Below are 23,869 nucleotides of genomic sequence, written 5' to 3'. Positions count from 1 at the left end.
AGAAAGAGAGGGAGATGAAAAAGTCTCTATAGGTAGCTGAGCTTGCCTTTCTCCTGTCTTGAAATCAGAGCCTTTGACAAATACAAATATGTTTTTATGAAATGGAAATGGTCCTCCTTGCTCCTGTTCTCGTCCTTACACTTATCGTCACTCAAGTCACATAGGGATTAGTTCATTAGTCGTTCCCCCTCTCTCACTCTATCACTCTCTCCCTCGGTCTCTCTTACTTTTGCTCCATTTATTGACAGTTGCGATTCCGATTCCGACATTGATTGAGTTGTACTTTGTGTCTTAAGGCACTTTTGATCATTATCGATTTGCTTATCATTTCCAGGACTCCAGCTGCTAGGGGGATTTGACACTTACGTGTATGTGTTTCATTACGTCCATTTGGAAACTGGCAAAGAGAAATCTGAAATTATTGAAATGTTACTTTTGCACTCTTACCACGGCGAGAACCCTCGTGCCAAATGTTGCATAAAATTCACATTCACATTCACATCCGGGCTGGGCACTTAACCCATTTGTAACCAATTTACAGACGATCCAAATGCGGAGGTGCTGCAAGCCACTTGAGAACTTCTTTTGCGCTGGATCACGTGCCGCAACATCTGTTGCTCTCGAAAACCCAAAAGATCCCTTTTTCCATTTATTTCTGTTTTCTCTCTCTCTCTTCTCGCTCCTCTCTGTTTTGCGCAGTTTTGGCGCAAAGTCCTGAAAAAGGTGTTGGCGGCTACCGCCGACGCCTACGCCAACGCCAACGCCAACGCAGGATCACAACTACTTAGAGAAGTCCTTGTGGAAGTGGAAGTCTTATGTGACATTTGCCGCGTGTGTGTGTGTGTGTGTGTGTGAGGCAATGCTCTGATTCCGAGCAGCTGCTTTCAGCTCAATTGAGCGAGAGCAGAATGCTTTGTGCCTCGAGACAATGCCAAAAAGACGTCGAAGGATCTTTCGTTGGGCATTTACTTAAAGGCATTTAATAGACATTTAAAAAAAATACACACAAAACAACAAGCAAAACCCAGTGGCCCATTTGGTACTGATCCTTTGGCAACTGCCAGCTGCCAGTTTTCCATATTCCATATTCCAAATGCCTCCTTCCGTGGACACTTTTGCATAATTTAGTCATGGAACGTTGATTAACACAGGTTGAGGTTGATATTGAGGTGGCCTAACAAGGATCTGTTACAAAACCGCATTCAACATATAATTTTTTCTTCCTTTTTTTCGTATGGCATGTAAATTTATGCAAATTTTTGTCCGTTTTGTCCTGAAAACGAACATTGTTTGCCATTTGGTCAAGAGTTCACAGGTGCGTGATAAATGCCTTATAAAGGATATGCAGGATATTAACTAGACAACAACAAAAATGGGCACATAATTGTTACTAGGCTACCAACTGGTGTGCTGACTCATTGAAGTGCCAGGGAGCCCACAGAACCTACGGAAGCTAGGGAGTCCGTCTAGCAAACTAGTAGGCCTTGACTTCAACTACAAATCTTAGGTCGTTGGCCCTAGATTACGATTGTTCAGTATTCCGAACTTCGTTGTGTAAAGCAAACGTTCAATCAAGCAACAACGAACAGAGAGAAAAAAAAAAAAAAAAAGAAAAACAAGTGCAAAGATTTCATTGAAAATTAGTAAAAATGAACATCCTTTGGGCCGTGATGACGATGGTGATGGCCACTGCCGTCAACGCCGCTGAGAAATCCCCCACCGTGGCTAGTGGCGATAAGGAGTTGAAATACAAGAGTCCACCAATCGATGGGAAAACCTCTCATTTCGCCGATCACTTTGATAATGTGGAAGAGTCACGCAAAAACTGGATACTCTCGCAGGCAAAGAAGGATGACCTTGATGAGGAAATAGCAAAATACGATGGCATCTGGAACTGGGAGTCGCCAGCGAGCATCATCTTTAATGGGGACAAGGGACTAGTGCTTAAGTCGAAGGCCAGACACGCCGCCATTGCAGCTCCATTGTTCAAGGAGTTTGATTTCAAGGCAAATAAGCCGCTGGTGGTACAGTACGAGGTCACAATGCAGGATGGCCAGGAGTGCGGTGGCTCCTATCTGAAATTGCTGTCCACCGGCCAGGACACGGCCGATCTTACCAAGGTAAGCAGCCGATGTGTGTGTATCTAACTACATATAATGGATTTCATTTAATTTTTGGGTTAGTTTAATGACAAGACACCATACACGATTATGTTTGGACCGGACAAGTGTGGCAGCTCCAAGAAAATCCATTTCATATTTCGTCACGTCAATCCCCTGAATGGCAGCATCACTGAGAAGCATTGCACGAAACCAAAGGAGCATGTGGATGACATATTTACCGACAAGTTGCCCCATTTGTATCAGTTGATTGTTTATCCTGATAATAATTTCGAGGTGCGCATCGATCACGGTGTGATTAAGGAAGGATCCTTGCTAGGGGACTTCCAGCCACCGGTTAATCCTCCATCGGACGTTGATGATCCCACCGATCGCATGCCCGACAACTGGGATGAACGCGAAAAGATCCCAGATCCCTTGGCCAAAAAACCGGATGATTGGGATGAAGACGCTCCAGCCGAAGTGGTCGATGAATCGGCTCGAATGCCCGACAATTGGCTCCAGCAAGAGCCCACGTTGATCTCGGATCCGACAGCCAAGAAACCTGATGACTGGGATGCCGCAATTGATGGCGAATGGGAGGCTCCGCTAGTGGAGAATCCTGTTTGCGAGACTGCTTCCGGCTGTGGCCCATGGAAAGCTCCCTTAATTGCCAATCCCGCTTACAAGGGCAAATGGCATGCCCCCATGATTGCGAACCCGAATTTTCAAGGCATTTGGACACCGCGTAAGATACCGAACCCTGACTTTTTCGAGGATCTAAAGCCGTTCCAAACCATGGCACCAATTAGCGCTGTGGGTCTGGAACTTTGGTCCATGTCCCCCGATATACTCTTCGACAATCTAATCATAACGGATGACATTGAGGTGGCCCGTGAGTTTGCTGCCCAGAGTTTTGACACCAAGCGACGCATTTTAAGTGGCAATACAAGTTCGATTCTCGAACAGATTATGGATCCCGCCACGACCCATCGCCTGGGTTGGATTGTTGTCACACTGACCATACTCCTCGTGATCACTGTCGGTGGCTACCTCCGATTTGGCAAAGCCAAAAAGACAAAACTCCCCATAGAAAAGACCACAACAGCATATGTTGCCCAAGCTAAGAAGGATGATAACGAAATTTACCCTGACACGGAACAGAATGTAAACACCGAGAACATCCAGTCGACGTTCCTTGAGGAGACCATTACCCCCATACCGGAAGATGAACCGTCTGTAAGCAATAGCCCACAGAACCCCGAATCCAGTTCCCGTCTCAATCTCGACATAAAAGCGGAAATTGCTGCAAGGACCCATGCAAGAATCCTACGCAAGCGTGCGGTTCGCAAGGATTAGTCTCAGGATTCCCCCATTCATTCTAGTTAAATTCAATGTGATCATGAGACACCCTCTCATAAGTTTTTCGGCATATTTTCCACATTTTTCCACCAATTTGGTTTTCAACTTTATTACTCGTAAAAGAAACAAAATTTTGTTTAATCTTCTATCCACAAAAAAAAAAAATACAATGTAATGATAGTGTATGCAAGGCAAATCCTGAGCTTTCAGCCAACAAATAAATGAGCAAAAAAAAAAAAGGTATATATCTTATGGGAAAACCTATTTAACAGCCAACAAATCCAATCCGAACCGATTTGATCAAATCACTTGTCTACGAATAGATCCTCGCTGAAGGAGAAATTCAAGCGCCGCTTGGTATTTAGACTCTTCTCCTCCAACTCTTCCCTCAGCCCCTCGTCCTTCTCTTCGTGATCCACGTAATCATCTGCAACATTGAACTGACGGATATCAATCTCGAACTCGCAGTCACTGGTGGAGTTGTGACCACTGTCGGGACTGATGTGACGCCGCACAATCTGTTTCTGCTTCTGCTTCTCCTTCTGGGTGGAACGAGATGCGGCGCTCAGGAACTTTTGGGCGGAGTGTCGAACGCTGGATGAGATTTTTGTGGCTATTTTCCGTTTACGTCGCACCACCCGCTGACGACGCAACAGCAATTGCTGGCCGCGGATCTTCGAGCGGGAGTGGGTGGTGGGTATGTGGGAGGGAGAACCGATGATTTCACGTTCTTCAAAGTGGGCTGTGGGCCAATTCTCGCACAGATCACTGGCTGGATCAAAGGCAGGACGATAGGTGGACGAGTGAGTGGACGAGTATCTGTGATTGGGTGGTTTTCGAGTGCTCTCCAAAATGGCATCAATCATTCGCTCCAAGGTAACATCACCCATTTGCCTCGAACTCAAGGCGTTTGTGGTGTTTGCCTCTGGCAACAACTGCTCTGGCTGCTCCTGTTCCTGCTGCTGCTGCTGCTCATCCAAATATCTTGGCTTGTCAAAGTAACTATCGGGCACACATAGTCCTCGCAGAGCCAGCAGGGGACCTGGCACCGTGATGCCACAAGTTGTCCTTGTCGTTCCTGTGCCTGTTCCTGTCGCTGTCGCCTGTGAGGGTGAGTATTCCGCCTCAAAAGTGGGCAACGTGGAGGCATAGACGCAGTTCAATGGTCGAAAGGGAGTTGTCCTTGTCTGCTTGAATGCTGGCAATGGTGTTGAAGTCGTCAGTTGATTCTCCTTACCCAGCGATTTTCGTTTCATTTTCAACTGTTTGCGCAAGGCGTGGAATTCTTTATACTCGGCTGATGAGGTGGTTGCTGAGCCCGTTACCTGGCTAGCTTTTGCTACGTTGTCCTCGGCAGCCAGATACGAGGGTCTCGGTTGCTGGTAGGCCCACTTGAGCATCTGCAACAAAGAACAAGCAAAAAGTAGGTAGATAAGTAAACGAAAAGAAAGAAGATCCAGCTAGTTAGCTTTTTGTAGCAAGTTTATCAAGTTTTTCTGCAAGGATTCAAGAATAAAATTCGCCAAGAGGAACGAACAAAGGACGACAAGCGTGTCGCAGAGTCGGGTCGAGGACGCGCCAAAAGCTCAGCTGCCGCCGATCTTTACCTAAATCATGGATGAATGGACGGAAATTGGGCGATTCTTTTCAAAAAAATACGAAAAAAACCAAACTGAAATGGTGGGACTTTGATAGTCGCTTTTTCCCACTACTCTCATTCCCATTCCCATTTCTGATTACCATTTGGCTGGCCATTTGGTTCCCTCAAGTGCCTTTTGCCAGCCCGATGAGAGGCCTCTTCAAAAACTGAACTCGATAACTGAATACCAGAAAAACCAAAAATTATAAACGAGTGAGAGGAGGCACGAGCACAAATTTATGAAATTTTTATGGGGTGTTTTAAAAAAAAAACTTAATGCAAAAGCTGCTTAAGCCAGCAATTAGCAATGCAAAATATGCCTCGAAAAAAAATCGTTTGAGTCGTCAAAGTTTCTATACCCTTTCCGCAATCCTTGCAGTTTACTAGGATAACAAATAATTTGTATCGATCGTTTATTAGTTCATTTGAAATCGATTCTTAGGGGGAATCGCATTATTTGGAATATTCCAAAAGTTTTCCACAGAATTTCATCACTTGAACATAAATTTTTATCATCTAGAAAGACATTCACTCAGAATCTGAATTTCAGATCGATTTAGAATAGTTTATTGTATTGATAGGTCCATGGACTAGGGTATAAAACTTCGTTGGGTTAAAAACGTAGGCAAAATTGTTCAAATATGGCACTTTTTAGAATTTTCACTTGGTTTTACCTTTGCTTTTGGTTTTTAAATTAAACAAGTTTCACATACAAAAAAAATAAACAAAACAAAAACGAATCTGTTAGTAGGATCGACCTCGGAGTAACTCGTGTGGCACGTCCTGTCGCGGACTCAGACGCAATGTGACTGATTTTCCAGTGGCATGCAACATTGCGTGCTCACCTCTGTTGGTTCCGTGTAGCTTAAGGATCAAGGGTGGGTCTTCCAACCTCTCTCTCTCTCTCTCTCTCTCTCTCTCCGATGAGAGGAATTGAACATTGAGAGTTGCTGGGAACGAGTCTTTCAATCGAAAAGAAGAGCAACTGCAAAGGTATTTATTTCCATGCCCCAGCGGCAGGCAACCCTTTTGCATAGATAATGTCATAAAATTCCTTCTTTTTCCCCTCAAGTTAATTTCACATAGATTGGACTCTTGTGTTGTCAGGTTCAAATTACTTGCAATTGCCTAATGTTTGGACAATTTTTCGAAAATATTCAGATTACAAATTGCATTTAAATGAATCATAAAGAACCTGAATAAGGGTTAAAATACAAAAATCACAGATCTCATGGGAGAGCTGAAGATACGAGTGTTATTTATCAACCTGAGAAGTTTACATGGAATGAGATAAACTATATATCGTGACCTTGAACGACTTTTGAGTTCTATAAAAAGCTATGAATATAAATTTTGAATACTTCAACGATTTAATTGGAAAGTTGTATCTCTTTTGCATGTAAATCTCCCATCCCACAAAGCCTTTTCATAACTCTTATTGACAGGATACCAATTTCTTGTCTCACCTTAACCCAAATCAATCAAAAACGTAATGCCTTGGGCCCAACTTTGAGTCGAGGAGGAAGAAGATGAAGAAGAGGGAAATGAAAATTCTAAATTATGACCCATAATTCAGAACCATGTTTCCTTGTTGCCACTAATTTCTGCGCGCTAGAAAACGCACGCCCCGATGGTGTACCTGGAGAGAGAGGAGCACACGGCAATCACAACTAATCCCGTACAGCTGTCCAGTGTGAGTCCTGTGCGATGTCTTGGGATGGGATGTGTGGGGTTCTTTGCTGGCGCTATCAGTGAAAGAAAGCGGCGTGTGATTTAAGATTACTGTTTATTCTTATTCGGAATGCCGTATACCTACTTTCTACACACACACACACACACAGAAGGCGCACTTTATCTTGATGTCCTTGCCGATGCACGTCTTTCCCTACGCACACACACACACACACACACACATGTGTGTTTACCTTGTGGAGGGGAAGAGGGTGAAGACCAAAGGAAGTAAAGAGCAACAAAATAACAAACGCTTCAAACAAAATGAAAAGAAAGAATTAAAAGAAGAAGAAAAAACGGTGGCAAATCTAAGCGTGAAATATCCATGTCCTGCCAATTTTTATCCATCTTCCCATTTTCGATCTATGAAAAATTGCACAATTGTTGGGCAATTTATTAGACGAACGAACGAACGCAACCAAGGCGCGGGAATCCCCTTCGTTTGCCCTAATTTATCTTCCTTTGTCACCCGTCCCAGTCTCCCCGTCTCTGTTTCACAGTGTCTTACATAGTGTCTGCCAATGGGCAGGGGCGTTGATAGTGACCAATGCGTAAAATTGTCTCAGATTTCACTAAGAGCCGCATAGCTCGAGCTATAGGCAGCTGCATCTTCTCGTGATCCTCCTTCTCCTGCTCATTGATTTATTCTCATCGATTCCTTTCGTCCTTAAGATTTATTGTGTTCTATTTGGTCATTTCGTTTTTTCTTTTTTAGGACAGCTGAAGAAGGTTTTTAGGACACAGAGGAGAGAGGTTTGAGAACTTAAGTAAATGCAAATTTGGTGGACAATTTTCCCATTAAACGTAAAAATGGAACAAATTTGTACTGTCATGTTTCAAAAGGAGTTTCCTTGCCATTAACTATAGCTGAGGACTTTTGAGTTCTTACAAGAATGTAAATTAAATCCATCAGGAAACTTTGACTGTTGAGTCAAAACACATAAATTCTGCTAGTCCTTCGCAAATTGTTCAATCTAAACACTTGCCAAATGTAATGCCATGTCTTAACGATGATCCTTTAGAACTTCTTAAATGTATTAACGATTAGGGACCACAAATTCACTTTCAACCAACATATTTACACTACGATCGCAGAAGCCAAGGGTGGTTTAATGAAAAAATTGGTGAAAAGAAGTTCTTTTTACCTCACTTCTCCGTTGTATCTTAGACTAAAGATGTTCCAATCGCGTTTAAGCTGGGATTGCAGTGTGAAGTTGCCTTCGTGTCCTCGTAGATCAACCCTTTCTTCCTCAATTAAGCGTATCCACAAGCTTTTAAATAGCAAAGGTAGATCGCCTGAATTCTTGACTCAGGTTACTCTAACGATGTCATGTAGACGTTCCAGAATCTAGATACATATAAAATTAAGGTCCTCTGCTCTGCTTCCAAACTCCTACACCTTGTAAACTGTTCAGAGTCTTCTCCTCCGGTACTGAAGACTTCCATCCTTTCCTATAGGTCTGAGGTTGGATTTTTGGAATCCTTGATATGACACTTGGCAATATCGGATCAACACATGACTAAGTAGTTAAAAATTATAACCAAATAAATCGGAAAACCATTTGGCACTACTAATATGCACCCTTTTCGTATATTTTTTATTGCTCAAAAACAAATTAGGTTGTTATTTAATAAACATTTCTCCAAGCTGCGAGATATTACACGATTTAAAATACAAAGCCTTTGGAGCGGGCTCTTCAGGAAATATAATTATCGACTCTTTAGAAAACACATTAGAATATATGCCTTCCTTTGTAAAACTGAAAGTTTTTGCCACATATCCCTAAAATACACCAAAATACTATATTCCCAACTAAAGGAAACCCCAGATTTGACTTTAAACACTTTTGTTGTTTAGATTAGGAATTCATACTTTTAAAATTTTCCGGGATTTTCAGAGTTTATTGTTAGCTCAGTTCTATGTGGTTTTGGTCCAAACGTAAGGGATACGAGCTGGTAGTAGTAGTGGACAGATTATTCGGAATCTAGTTCACATTCCCACAACGTTTATCTTATCAAAATCGCAACAGCTGGCCACTGAAATGAGCTGGAGATCCATAAGATTTGTCATGCAATGGAACCTACAGACGAGTGGAGAGTTTTTTCTTCTACTTTCTTGCAACATGGAGTTTGGGTGTCCGTTATGTAACCTTAGGCCAGCTGTTGTGCCTTGCCGCATCTTCAACTGCTTCCTCCACCAATGCCACAAAACATAATTTTCAATTACCTTTCTCGCAGCGTGTGGCTCCTTTCACCTTTCCTTAGTTTCTATGGATTTCGCCAAGAAAAGGACAACACTCACACACACAGACACACAGGGAGAAACAGAGACAGGGAAAAGGATAGACAGAGAGGTTCTAGCAGAATGAAAGGAACGTCCATTATACAATTTGGCTTATTGTTTATGGTCTATGATGGAATGAACCTATGTGTCTGTGTCTATGTCTGTGTCTGGAGGGGTAAGAGAAAAAAAGAAAAAAATGTTGTGGAAAATTGTGCAATTGTTTTGCAATTTATTGGTTGGGTCCAAACTCAAGACACTTCCTTTGCGGAAGTTAAGAGAAAAATTCAGAAACATAAAGATATGGAGGAAAGAGAGGAATGTTTCTATCCTTCTCCCCCTTTTACGAATCGAAATTTATGTTAGTTGCTTTGGCACTTTCTCTGTTCAGCTGTCTTTTTCTTGCTTGATATTAAGTTAATTTATTTGACACTTTTCACATGAAGTGGACCAATTTGGAGCAGAATTTCCGGACCACCACTTTATGAAACACTTGCCGAAATGTGAATTTTCGCAACTGACAAGTTCATTACGAGGAAAGAATATCCGAATAGGTCGACCACCCAACTCATCGGGGTCTTCAAATCAATGGGAAATTCACAAATCAATAAACGAATGTGTGAGGTAAAAGAAATATTGTGTTTTCCCTTTCAGATTTTCTATCTCATAAAAGTCTCAAAGAGTAGAACCGGATCTCGCCGATTTCGGCCAAGTGAAGCAACTGTTTTCAATTCAATAAGATCAAAATGAATGAATGTATATAAATTTCCTTTTACATCCTGCATGGCTAACATATGCCATCCCGCTCTCTCTCTCTCTCTCTCTCTTAGAAGTACACTAGCGCCGCCACCAGACACCTCCGCCTTGAGGTCCTGTTTAATCTGATTAGTTAAACAATTTAAGGGGTCAGTTTGCAAATCTGCACAAAACTTAAGATTAACCAAAAGAAGAGGACAACTTCTGCCATCATATAGTTTCTATATGTATAAATGATTTTTATAGAATTAAATAGAATCATACAGTTTAAACATCGTAAATCTGTTTAGTTTGTTGATCAAACCAAAAGTGTAAGTGACCAGAAGTTTTTTGGTTTTGACCAATTGGAGCAATTGCTCCTCTGGACGCCAATCGATACAGTAGTTCTATCTTGATATATAAAGAGTTTACTTATAAACCATATTATGTTTTGTTAATCTACATCTATTTTCGACTAAACGTTGCTATTAAATACAGATGTCTATTTGAAACATACTAATCTATTCGTGTACTCATAGATGAGCCTTGCGTCATTATAAATGTTGGATCAAGTCGTGTCGATCCGGGACCGAGGTAAAGTAAGTTTCTATATTGCAAGTTATCAGAAGCAATATGGAAGATTGAGTTATTCTAGAAACATTTGACACCACTTTCACTTCTAATGGTTTAGTCTATCATTGAGCCCAATTTAACAGTGAAACCAATCCTAGAATGATTTATCAGATGTACGACTAAATAAGTCCAACAACAAGTACGTCAATTAATGCGCCTCAATGTGCTACTAACTTGGCAGTTGACATTCTTTTCGTTCAGTTAAGGAATTCCACTGATCCCACAGCGAGGCAACGAGGTCGAAAGGATTTTCAGCTTAGGTGTGTTCAATCGGGTGGTTGAATGAAGTTGCAACCACTCTGGCCGTGCTCTCCTCCTCTCTCTCTTCGCCGCTCTCTCTCTCATTTGGTTTTGGTCTTCTCAGGGCAACAGGCAACGTGTTTAAAGTGGTTGAACAGTTCCAAACCAGAGGTCAGTCTCGAAACGAAAGCCGGTCGATGAGCACACAGAACTCAAGTCACTTTCTTGGCCTGTTGAAAAGAAAATTTTAAATATTTTAAAGATATATATTTCGAAAGTTTTGTATATGCAGCATTTGTGGATATATAACCGACGTATATAATCCCATATTTGTACGAGTTTTTGCCATTTTTGTTACTGTGGTGTTCGCCCAAGGTAATACAAACTTACCCAAATCGTGAAACCTAATTAAGCATATGAAAAATGAGTAGGCAAAAAGGGGTTCAACTCCTCTGCCCACCCATGGCGAGGTTAATTGCATGAAAAAGTGTTGTGAATTTTGTAAAGAAATAAGCCAAAAAACACCATCAATCTATATACATGAATTCATATACGAAATTCGTACACTTTTCGCGCCAAAAAACTCACCCGGCAAGTTTTGCCCCCACCTCACCTACATACATATGTACATACATATACATATGTATTCGGAGAGGAATCAAAAAGCCAACCAGAACGCCAAAACTAAATTCTTTTCTCTTTCTCATTCCTCCGTTTTCGCTTACTCCCTCGCAGATCGAATCGAAGATGCTTAAATGGGCCATAAACCAGCCGAGACACTCGTATCTATCTGGCGAGGAGGAGAGGCTAAGGGTCGACGAGGAAGAAGTTGCCACGACAACGACGACAACTTCGATGGACTATAAGGAATTTCATGCCTTGCGCCGAAAACTGAAACGCAAATCGCTGACCACATCCACACCTTTGCCTGCCGCCTCCTTGCCACCATCGTTGCGTCGTACTCTGATTAAGGATTCAATGTCACCATTGGAAGTAAATACTCCAACTCCTTTACGTCCATCCAACAAGTGTGTCTATGCCTCCACGTTGCCCACTTTTGAGGCGGAATACTCACCCTCACAGGCGACAGCAACAGGAACGACAAGGACAACTTGTGGCATCACGGTGCCAGGTCCCCTGCTGGCTCTGCGAGGACTATGTGTGCCCGATAGTTACTTTGACAAGCCAAGATATTTGGATGAGCAGCAGCAGCAGCAGGAACAGGAGCAGCCAGAGCAGTTGTTGCCAGAGGCAAACACCACAAACGCCTTGAGTTCGAGGCAAATGGGTGATGTTACCTTGGAGCGAATGATTGATGCCATTTTGGAGAGCACTCGAAAACCACCCAATCACAGATACTCGTCCACTCACTCGTCCACCTATCGTCCTGCCTTTGATCCAGCCAGTGATCTGTGCGAGAATTGGCCCACAGCCCACTTTGAAGAACGTGAAATCATCGGTTCTCCCTCCCACCTACCCACCACCCACTCCCGCTCGAAGATCCGCGGCCAGCAATTGCTGTTGCGTCGTCAGCGGGTGGTGCGACGTAAACGGAAAATAGCCACAAAAATTTCATCCAGCGTTCGACACTCCGCACAAAAGTTCCTGAGCGCCGCATCTCGTTCCACCCAGAAGGAGAAGCAGAAGCAGAAACAGATTGTGCGGCGTCACATCAGTCCCGACAGTGGTCACAATTCCGAGTTGGAGGACCTCGAGGCCCCATGCCATTTGGAAGCCTTGTTTGCTAGAGATGTTACCAAGCGGCGCTTGAGGTTTCAGCTAGAAGAGCAATAAGAACTGAACATTATTTTTAAGAATTCAATTTTTTTTACCCCAACACTTTTTGTATTTTTTTTTTTTTTTTTGGAATAAATTTATATACATATATTAGTCGTTAAAGCAGTGAGTTTGTCTGGATATTTTTGATAATTATGAAAATTTATTTTGGAATGAAATGAAACCACAAACCAGCAGAAGTTTGTGTGTGTGTGTTAAACACCTCTTGAAGCTCAACGAAGCGTAGCCATAAACGGAGCGGGTCACGTCTTCAAACGGGAAGGAAGGAATTCGGCCAAGTGGCTTTTGTTTTTTTCTCACCGAGCCCATTGGGTTTAATGGGCGTTTTTATGCTTTGATAGCTACCCAAGACCAAGACCACGATCAAGACCAAGTGCAAGGTACATATCATGTGGGCTCCAGACATAAGGGTATTTAATAAACATATTTTGCGGTTAAAAAACAAATGAATAGACTAGGTAGAGAGAGAGAGAGGAAATGTGGATGGTCATATTGTTGATTGGATCATCTGTTTCTAGGGAACTGCTTGAGCCACCTAAAGATAGTCCCAAGTTCAGATTTCATTATAAAGCAACATAGCGTAACGAAAAAGTCAACTATCCATTTCACTTTCAATCAAAATGATATTACATGACCGGATTTGGGCCGTAACTGATCTAGAGCCAAAAACAGAACAAAAAGAAGAAACAAAACAATAAGAAATGAGAAATAAAAGGAAGAAGCTCATTAGCCCTGTAGGCAGGAGAGTCATGAACCAAATAATAATAATAATAATAATGGGTGACAAAACCAAAACACATCAAGTACAACAATTCATATGTATATGATGTTAACCTTTTCTCTTTTATATGTATGTCTGTCTGTCCGTCTGTCTAAATGTGCTGTGTGCCCGCGGGAAAGCTGTCTAATGGTCAGACCAGACGCCTGACCATTTTTACTATCCAAGACAGAAGACGAAGGAAGGAAGGAAGGGCGGACGAACGGACGGACGGACGACCGGAGGGAGGTAAAGAAAGGTTTGACAGACGGGGCGGAAAATGAAAAACCTGCATACAACATTTCACAACTTTTGATTTCCCATTTTTCAGGTTTGACCTTATGAGTGACCGAGCAGATCCCTTTTCGGATGTCCATCATTATGGATCATATGGTAGTAATAAAAAAAACACACACACACACACAGACACACATAAAATGAAAATATTTCACATTGTCTGGTGCGGATCGACTGTCACAACATATAAACTTTAACGCTCTACTGAGCATTATCATGGGAAACATATGGACATATCATATATGTATCCATATCCTTGTGAAAAGTGTTAACGGTTTAGTTAGCCCTTCTATACCTCCCTCCATCTCCATCTCTATCTCGCTCTCTGCCTCTCTCTCTCTCTTTCTCAAGATTAAGAATTTGGAAAGGGTTGAGGGACAAATGTTATGACAGCTCATTTAACGCAATTTAATGATATGCATACCTACGACCATCACCGACCAGTTCCCCAATCTTCTCTTTCCATTTAGTCTAGTTCAATGCACTGGCTAATGAGAAGTTTTCCCATCTTTGAGAAATCTGCAGGAGGTCAAGTGATTTTTTAGTAGTTACCTACTTAATCAAGCGACAAAACATTTGAAAGGAAACATCTCCAGCGATCTCTAGTGGCCGTTTTCAACCCTACGACATACGAAAGAAGAGAGGGCTCCATTAAAAATATCAAAATCAATTGTGAATCGAAGACAAGTTAATAGACTGTGATAATCTAAACTCGAGAACTTTATAATAGACAGAGAAAGACATTCTCTTTGTGTTGTTCTCTCACTCTCCATCAATTTTAAATGGCACACTTTTCATTTTGTCGCCATTGTGTTTAATGGAAAATTTGCGGAAAATGAGTATGTCCGGGCTCGAACGATACATGGGAGTGCCGCCTCTAGTGGAGGGACAGGCGTTCTCTAATTGCAAATTAAACGTTCTGTCGAGTGCAGAAAATGCATTCGGGTGGGGGGTTCGAGTTGTTGAGGCTATTGAGTTTTTCCACAAAATGCACCCGCTTGTTTTCCAGTGACAAAATTTCGTATGAAAGGTAACTACTATCTATCTGTATGGGGTTGGCAGGCTGGCCACGACTTGTGTGCACCTTTCGACCCGCACAATTTTGCCGCCGTCCGCCCGCTTCAAATGTCGCGCTGCTGCTGGCCAGCCGCGTGCCTCTTGCGCTTATCCGGTCCGAGGATCGGCAAAGAGACCGAGCGAACGAGAGAAACAGTTGCAAAAATTGCAACTGGCGTAGTTCCTGGTTCCTGCTGCATGTCCTGCATGTGTCAGGAAGTCAAACGTCAGTTGTGAATGTGTCAACATGTGCAAAAACAGAACAAAAAAACAGAAAAAGTGAAAACGCCTCGTCTCACTCCAGTCAGTTAGTCAGCCAGTCGCTTGAACAGTTATCCTGCGGGTCCTTGTCCCCTTAAACACGCCTTACTCCTCTCTCTCTCTCCCTTCCTTTTCTCTTTCCCTATATTTATATGTATTGCCATACTCTAATATCCTACAAAACATTTGAAAACTCACCTGTTGGCTTTATTTTGCTCCTTGTCCTTGACTCGTACTTGGTCATTTTCTTCCTTTCTGGTTTCGTGGTTCAATTATGTACTATATAGTATGTTATTTCTTTCTCCAAGCAGGTGGAAAGGTCACGCCATCTGAATATGACCTTCTTTCGAAAAACTTGACCCTGAACTGTGGCCACAGCTGAAAATCATTGAAAGTTCTGTTTGTCTTCTGGAAAAACAATAAGAAAATCATCAATTTGCAGATATTTTCTAGAAAACCCTTACCTGATGGATTGACGTTATCATCGTTTTGGCCAGCTGTTTTCAAGAAAAAAGAAATTATATGCAAGAAATCGAAGCGAGATTTCTTTCTATTTAAGGTAAATGTTGGTTCAACATAACAGATCTGTTCCCAATTTAAACACACTACAAGTATAAACGAAATCTACGAAATATGTAAATGAAGTTAATAAAATAATAGATGAATTAACTTTGTGTTAATATTAAATGTTGTGAAACATGAACCTCATGAGAAATGTCCAAGAAACGAAGCTTTTCTTTGTTTGAATTAGGATAGACATGGTCGTTCGAGTGATGAGAAGGACTAGGATATGACAATGTAATCCGTTCCTCCTGAGTCCGCTGTGTCTGAAGTACATTCCAGAAGCTCTTTAGTTTGATCCAGGCGAACAGACATGGCTAATGAACTCGTCCCACTGTGCTAGTAAAAAATATATATACATATATACATAGGTATATACTTTATAAGATCGCAGAGCAAATGTCGAATGCATTAGTACAAGTTTAATTATGGTTAAACTGTTTTAAACTTCAAGTTAACTTAAGCTGAGAGTCTAAAGTCTTAAGAAATTATTGAGTTCTGTTATCGCTTCCGAATCGTTTTTAAACGTTAAATGGTAATGCATCGACTAGATATAAATCAATTTCAAAATGAATACAGAAGAAGATAAATTTTATAGTAGTAGATATATATTACTTAATTATTAGTCACGGTAAATCTTGTTGTTGTTGTTTTCCTTCCTGCTAATCTTTAAGTACTTATCAAGTTGCCGCACAGCAGCAGCAAACAACAGAGCACATGGGTTCCATTTCTTGCCTGGACTAATTAAGTGACGAAAGGATTAACAACGCCTACAGAGTAGGAGATTTATGTTACTCAAGATCCCTCTCTAGTCCCTACCTGCCTACCTGCTCATTAGACACCTGAGGTGAGAAAGTCCCAGTCCCAGAGTACCATCAGGTTCATTGAGCGTGTGCCAATCCTGAATGAGCGAAATCCTTCTTCCCATTCATAGATACATACTGTATATTCGGGTTTTGCCTATCTCTGTTGATCTTTAATTTTCTATTAGCCCTTAGAAAAACTCATTTGGCTTAGGTATTCTTTCGTATCTGGCTTAAATCATCTATATTTTGCAATGCAAAGGTGCCGCAAATCCTTTCGTTAGGCCAGGACAATATTGCACAATAAGAGGACCGAAAATTGTATCCTTTTGCAGCCGTGCGGGTGGTTTTTTCTTACTCTTTTGCATATTTATTTGCATATTGCACATATATAGATTTGCATCAGTCTTAAGAATTGTAAAAATGAATGGGATTGCATTAGATTTATTTTGTCCGACAACTGATGCCAGATGTCCTTTGACAAACGACACAAAAGCAGACCGAAAAACGACAAAAGGATCTATGGAAATATATGGAATCAATGGGAAACTATGTGAAACAAATCTCTTCTAAGACTAAACCTAATTGTTGTAATATTAAGAAGTTTCCAGCATCTAAAAGTTGAAAAATATTTCTATACCTTTAAAGTCTGTTAGAATAGTTAGTTAAGACATGTTATGATTAATATTAGTATCAGTACTACATACCTAATGTCAAATATTAAATCTAATGAAAAAAGTAAAAACAACTAGTTTAGTCTAATAATAATACTTGCCAACTGACTTGGAATAACGTAGCTAATCTGGCAATCTTAAGGGTCGTCTAAAATACAGGCAGCAGCAAAATAGATTAGAATTGAGACTAGCTCAAGAGCTAGAAACTGATATTACAGAACTCACTCATGCTTATGTAAATTGAAAATTTAATGAAGATCGCTGCGTTTTTTTTTTTTTATTTTTGTATTTTTGTGTTCTGTCAGCTGTGTGTTTGTTTGTCGAGATGGACACGTGGCCACGTGGTCAGTTTGCTTTTCGGAACCTCAATTTTTGGGCGGCCATCAAACGGGCGACTAAGTCAACTAATTGGCCCCTCCGTTTTTACTCCTCAGGGAGTTTAGGGACTTATCGTAATTGGATCTTGCTTTCAGCTACTGTTTCCTTTTTTGACTATGTCATGTCACATGTTATATAACATGGGACACAGGGAAAGGGAAAGGAACAGAGACGGGGACAGACCAAATGAGTTAAAAAAGAAGGACTCACGCGTATCGATAACTTCAGCCCCTGAAGAAAGTCAAGTTTTTGGAACCCTTTATTATTAAGTTTTTCCATTTTGAACAATTTATTGCTCAATTGATATTTGCTTAGACTGCCAATAAGATCAATAATTCATAAATGCCAAGAAGCCAGAGGAAATATCAAATGTCCCAAGGAGACGGAAAAAAAACAAAATTTGCATAAAATGACATTTGCATATGTCTCAAACATTATGGATCTGGGTGAACGACAAAAAAAAAAAAATGGTTTGGGTCTGAGTCTGGGTCTGATCTTTGCCAGCTGCCTAGCTGACTTGACGGTAGCCGGCAAGGCAAGGTAAGGCATGGCAAGCAGAGGAGAGGAAAGGTGAGAGGAAAAGGTGTGAGTGCATGTAATGAGTAAGAAAATGAAAAAATCAACTGGGGGATGTAGGATACTATATACGAGTACATGTATTTATACCTGAAAAGTCGGTGGCACATTGGTTGTTTGTGTTTTTGTAGTGTTTTGATATGTAAGTTGATATATGATATTTGATTTCTTTCCATTTCTCCTTCCCCCCGAGGGGGTGACCGATTTGCCCAATTTCCAGCTGCCTTTTCACACAAGTATGCAAAATAGTACTAACTTAGTCTGTCTCTTTCTCTCGCCCTCTCTCTCTCTCTCTCTCTCTCTCTCTCTCTCTGTCTCGAGCATTTTCCTTTACTAAACAAGAAACAGACAGAGATCGAGATATATGTGTATATCTGTGTGTATATACATATGTAGAGAGTTTAAAATCACTAAAGCATGACACACGCGAAAATTTGAAATACCTGTAACCCTTCAGAGCCTTCAACATGGACTCACCCCATAGTCTAACACCCGGACGTAGTGTAAACTAAAAAAAACCATGTGACCTTTTTCTGAAGTGCAATTTATAGTTTCCCTTTGTAAAATTTGTTTGCCAAATCATTGGTTCGATCTCTTACCCCTTCTTTTCCAGAGACTTTTCTTTTCTTCTTTAAGGGCCAATGCGGAAAATTGCAAATGATTCAATTCTAATCCTTTCGCACCATTTGAACTCCTTCTAGCAAGGAAGAAGGTCCTTTAGTTAGTTGACAAAACCAAAGTTCTCGCAAGTTCACTAACGTTTCGTAAAATTGTTTTAATTGACAAATGGAAGACCTTCTTTGGAAGGGTATAGATTAGTTCGGTATACATATGCAAATCTCATCATCCTTTCCTTTTCTTTTTGCACGCTTTTCTGTCTCAGCTCTCTCTTTCTCTCTCTCTCTCGTTTTCTTCAAGTGTTATTATTTCTCTCACGGCTTTGCCGCAAAATCCTTGAAAGATCATAGAATCGGAAAATGGGTGGGGGGTGGTCGGGTAAAGAGGGGAATGATTCTGTCACTAGCAGAGAGTGAGAGTTACCCTTCTATTCCCGGCTCTATCCATCTATCCGTCTGTCTGTCAAGTGATCCGCACTTAATGAAGTAGCAAAAGACGATTGTTATAATAATATTTTCAATGACATGACACACAAGACAGGGTAGTGCGAAAAAATGCAAGGGAACAAAGGGAATCCTCTGAAGACTTCTTCCCATTTTGGCCCATAGATTTGCATTAATGATATGCGGCCAACTGAGATGAGATCGGCAACATTTGTAGCCATTTTTTGCTCTACAAAGGGTTTGTCACCCCAAGAAAATAACATTAAATGGAAATGGTTCATGAACTCATTTATCTTAGGTGTTGCCTAAGCGGAAAAGGAAGAAGCGAAATCCTGGGAATATGGCAGACGATTTAAAATTAGGCATATATCATAAATAACAGATATTAAATAGTATTCAACTCTTTATTAGTATGTTAGTTTGTAGATGTACATAGATACAGCAGATTATTGTTAGCAGTCAACGGTTTTAGTTGTAATAACTTACTTTAGCTTTTAGGTTTAGATTTAAAGGATTGGAATTACTTTTGTGGCATTGCTCCAAGGATTTTCTCATGCTAGTTTTCCTCCCTTGTCCATCTTAAACCTGTAAAATAGATGTTAATCGACTGAAAGCCCATTTTTCGACTCATTAACGCACCTGTTTTAGCTTCTTTTGAATAGCATCGTTCAGTACTCTGAACTTTCGCTATAGGTAAACGACATTGGACCTTCTGATGATGTTGACGATGCTATTGATGATGATGATGATGGTGATCTGGCTAAACGGCCACCCATGGCTTGGCAATCGGATTGGGTATCTGCACCTGACTTAATCTTTGGTGCTGGTTTACGCCTCTTTTTCATGTTATTTCGATCTTTCTCTTCATCAAGTTTGACTGGTAATTGGTTTGATTTCGGCTTTTTCTTTTTCAAATTTTTCCGACGAACTTGACAGATGGACTGAGGAGCAACAGTTTCCGTATCGACACTTGGTTCACCATTATTATCATCGGTCTTGTCGGTTGCCGAATCCATATCAATAGTTCCCAATATATCGAACATATTTGATGTATATGCCTCTAGTCGCACATTCTTGTTTTTGGGGCTATCTTCCTTTTTGCAATTAATTTTGATCTGCTTAGGCGGAGTGACAAGGGGTTTCTTTGTGGGTGATGTCCTAGTCGATTGTGTGTTAGGAACATTGGCTTTGTTTTGCTTGTCCTCCCTGGAATCAGGGTTGGTGTTTTGCTTGCGGATTTTCTTAATATGTGGCTTCTCCCCAGAATTAAAAGATTCGCCCTTCTGCAGAGTACGCTGACCTCTCATTGATCTTGGTTTGAAGGATGTTGTAACATTGTGATCAGCTGATTCAATTGTTTGTGGTAGTTTACGCACGGTCCTACATTTGTTGGGCGAGCGAGTGCCCAAAAGGTGGCCAGTAGGCTATATTGGCTACAAATGCTTCACTTTCTTTGGGAATGCTCGGCAACGGGGCTTGGATCTAAAATAAAGATTAAAAAAAATTTAGATTAGATTTTTTTGAAATGCTTGTTGAAATGTGACAAGTTTCTTTCTTATTTACCATGAGACCATCTTCCCCTGGTGGGTTCCATTCCATCGGCGACTCTGATTTGTTGTTGATTGTTGGAACAAATTCTTTAAAGCCTGATGGCTTAAGAAACTCAATTGGAGTTGGTAATAATGGAGGACGGTGCTCCCTTATTGTGTCGTTTCTCAATAATACGGGAGTCATTTCGAATCTTGGTGAGGGGAACACCTGAATTTCTCGATCACATGTCTCCACTTTTTGCTGGTCACGACTGATTGGAGTGGTACTTGCCATCGTCGTCGTTGTTGTTGTTGTTGTTCCAGTTGTTGCAGTGGACGTTTTAGCTTGAAACGGTACTTCGATATTTACCTCATTTGATACCCTTGGCGTATCCGTTGGATTAGTAGTTGTAGTTTGAATCACAAGAGATCCCGATGACGATGACGCAGTATCGAGAGTTTTACTCGGATCCCGATTTTCAATTTTTAGAAGCATCATTGAATTTTTCTCGGCTGAACCCGTCTCAATAATGACTTCATCCATGGTATGGCGTTTGATTATTGCAAACTGTGTACCTGTAAGTTTAACCTCTATTTTTGTATTGGAATCATCCTGGGAATAAGCTCCTGGTACCGCCTCAACAGAGCTTTGTCCTTGGTGCTGATTTCTAATCAAATCCATCAACGCGGTGGGTATTAGTGGTGGCGGTGGTAATGTCACCACCACTGTGGTTGAAAGTGGTGCGGGTGGTGCTGGTGGTAATTCACCAGCGGGTGTGAATACTCCTGGTATATAATTGTATTTCCAATTATACCAGCAACCGTTTCGAAAAAAGCCTGGCGTATTACAAAAAAATGTCATTTCCACTCTAAGATATACATTTTTAAAGAAATTATCGAAATACATTTCCGACGAATCAGACTGATCGAAATAATCATTGATGGATGATGCAGAATCATCCCCATGCTCCTCGTTCTCTTCTTCTTCTGGCACTTGTACATCCTCCGCATCATACACCTTTTCATCCAGCTCCCCCAGCACTTCGTTGGATGGCTTCTCCTCCATCTCTGGTATTGCTGGCAGCCTATTGGGTGGTAAACCAAATGGCGGCGGCGGCATCGGCGGCGGTGGCACTGAAAGCCCAGATGGCGGTGGCGGTGGCGGTGGCGGCGGCGGTGTTACTGAAAGCACCGATGGCAGCGGCGGCAACGGTGGCGATGGCGGTGGCGGTGGCGGTGGCACTGAAAGCCCCAATGGCAGCGGCGGCATCGGTGGCAATGGCGGTTGCACTGAAAGCCCCAATGGCAGCGGCACAGTTTCGTGCACTGGAATCATCGTTGTTGGCTGCGTAACTATGGGACAAGCCTGCTGTGGCTCTTCCTTCTGCTGGTATCCTTTCTCAAAAGCTTCCATTGGTTTTTCGCTAAATTTTCGTATGTACTTACTTTGCCACTTTTACTAGCTTCACACATGCAGCGGAAAAAGAAAACTTGCAAGTCAAGGTGGACAAAAAAAAGAGTGATTGCATCTGGCAACGCTGCATAGGGACGGAGATGGCAATACAGTGTTGGCAAGTGCTTTTAAAGGGCGCGCCTGCGCAAATTTTAATGATGGAAAAAAGGATTCACGAGGTCGGCGAAACCCCTCAATCTAACAAACATATTTGCATATTAAATTGTTAGGAAAATTACCCAAATCCTTCGAAGAAAAACAACAATTTTCTAAAGAAAAGAACAAAAAATAAAAAAAAAAAGGCTTCTTCTAAGGCACTTTCTGTTTTTATACATAAATCTTTGAATTCAACAACAACCGCAAAAGACATTTGATCGTTTTAGAAATATGGGAAAAAGGGGTTAAAATGCAAATGACCTGACCGACGCGATCCCATCACCCAACCATCAACCCGGCATTCCAACGATCCGACGGATCCGCAAACGGGATGATGTCTCGGGAAAGTTTGTCAAACGTTTTGACGCTTGACGGGTGATCAGTTTTGGGTTCTGGTTTTGGTTTCCCACTCTTCTATGTATGTACATCTTGCTGCAAATTAAATTTGAATAAAATGTTAAGACTTATTGAGCGTCTGGCGCTTCTTGCCCCTGTTCGGCATTGCCTTAAGTTTGGGTTAATTGATTAGCCTGAGGCGTTAGGTAAAATTTACAAAAGAAGCACACACACACAATTAAGAAAAAACGAAGACGAAGGATTTGGAAATTTTAATTTTCAACAGTCACTGACCTGTGACTGAAAAAAAGAAAAGAAAATATAATATGGGAAACCTAATCGTTGCAATCTTCATTATGGAAAATTACACGTAAAAAAACACAAAATACACTTAGGTTTTGAAACACGATTATAATTCCACCTCTAACCCCCTTTTACAAGCTCGCCAGGGTCGATTAATATGGATATCGAAAGCATTGCCAGATTAAAGGTTCACTCACATGTGCTTTTGGCAACTCTCTAAATTGGAAAAGCAACCTGCCCAGTTCATATCATCATCTTACGGAGAACGTTCAGTCGTATTGAAAAAATGAGTTGGTTTTTAAAATTAATTTGCATGCTATCGGGTAAGTAATAAGCTACTAAACCAAACACTCTCATAATAGATTTCGCTTAGGCAATGTTCTACGTGCTTTATCGTGGCCCTGGGTGCTCTTCTCAGAAACTGTTTCAAATGTCAGAGGGTTTCCCTGTCCAATCTGCCTTACTATGCATGAACTTGTATATTCAGATGCCGACGATATTACTGAAGATGATGCATTATCCACTGAATCCGATTCCGAAGCAGACGAGTCAGTGTATGTCCCATAGGACATCCGGAACGGGACTAATTTGTCCCAAATAAATCAGATCACCGACACACACATAGACACACACATACACGGGTAAATTTAATTTTAAAATAAATTTCGCAACCCTTCGTTGTTTGAGAACCCTTTTTTTTTATTTTTTACTTCTGGTGCATTGATGTTAAACGTATTAACCCATGACCGCTTTAGCCATTGTTTATTGACTAATTTGTGGTTGCAATTTTTCGATTTTTTAGACAGATTGAGATTTATGTACATATGTGTATGCCAAATAAATCTATGTGTATCTCCCTCTCTGTCTCTCCACCAGAGAGAGAGAGACAGATTTCTTAAAACGGAACAGAAAACTGTGCGAATTTCTTTCGCTCTAAATTTTTGATGCTGTTGTTGTTTCATTTTATTTCATTTTTTTTTTTTTTTTTGGCCATGTGCAGTCACAAGGAAACGTGAGAACTCTGGAGCTTAAGTGATACCTGAAGAAGTCGGAGAAGCATCGCCGGCGACTTCACCATGATGGTCTTACCATGTCGCAAATATGTATAAAGATAGAACGAAGCAATGCTTGGGCTCTTTTGCATCGTTAAT

General features: G+C 41.2%; 4 protein-coding genes and 1 long non-coding RNA gene across 5 annotated transcripts; 3 read left to right on the top strand and 2 right to left on the bottom strand.

Annotated features, from left to right (window-relative positions):
• Window positions 1–1,550: 1,550 nt before the first annotated feature.
• LOC137586215 (calnexin-like) lies at window positions 1,551–3,694 on the top strand. Its single transcript, XM_068302210.1, has 2 exons — window positions 1,551–2,120; window positions 2,184–3,694. The coding sequence occupies exons 1-2, from the start codon at window positions 1,650–1,652 to the stop codon at window positions 3,456–3,458; spliced, it is 1,746 nt and encodes a 581-aa protein (XP_068158311.1). The 5' UTR covers window positions 1,551–1,649; the 3' UTR covers window positions 3,459–3,694.
• A 72-nt stretch (window positions 3,695–3,766) lies between these two features.
• On the bottom strand, window positions 3,767–4,861 carry LOC137586269 (uncharacterized). Its single transcript, XM_068302285.1, has one exon. The coding sequence runs from the start codon at window positions 4,859–4,861 to the stop codon at window positions 3,767–3,769; it is 1,095 nt and encodes a 364-aa protein (XP_068158386.1).
• Window positions 4,862–11,467: 6,606 nt separating this feature from the next.
• Window positions 11,468–12,514, top strand: LOC137586268 (uncharacterized). The gene has a single exon (XM_068302284.1). It carries the CDS (start codon window positions 11,468–11,470, stop codon window positions 12,512–12,514), a length of 1,047 nt encoding a protein of 348 aa, XP_068158385.1.
• A 6,961-nt stretch (window positions 12,515–19,475) lies between these two features.
• On the bottom strand, window positions 19,476–21,884 carry LOC137586267 (uncharacterized). The gene is made up of 3 exons (XM_068302283.1): window positions 20,505–21,884; window positions 19,581–20,423; window positions 19,476–19,526 (listed from the first exon to the last, which is right to left on the bottom strand). Exons 1-2 carry the CDS (start codon window positions 21,882–21,884, stop codon window positions 20,322–20,324), a joined length of 1,482 nt encoding a protein of 493 aa, XP_068158384.1. The 3' UTR covers window positions 19,476–19,526; window positions 19,581–20,321.
• A 1,050-nt stretch (window positions 21,885–22,934) lies between these two features.
• Window positions 22,935–23,407, top strand: LOC137586258 (uncharacterized). Its single transcript, XR_011033735.1, has 2 exons — window positions 22,935–23,041; window positions 23,092–23,407. It is a non-coding gene; the product is annotated as an uncharacterized lncRNA (long non-coding RNA).
• Window positions 23,408–23,869: the final 462 nt, after the last annotated feature.

This window comes from Drosophila tropicalis, unplaced genomic scaffold (assembly GCF_018151085.1).
Source record: "Drosophila tropicalis isolate 14030-0801.00 unplaced genomic scaffold, ASM1815108v1 contig_952, whole genome shotgun sequence".
Lineage (NCBI taxonomy): Eukaryota > Metazoa > Arthropoda > Insecta > Diptera > Drosophilidae > Drosophila > Drosophila tropicalis.
Note: the sequence above shows the minus strand (reverse complement) of the source record. Positions and strands in the feature narration are given on the sequence as shown.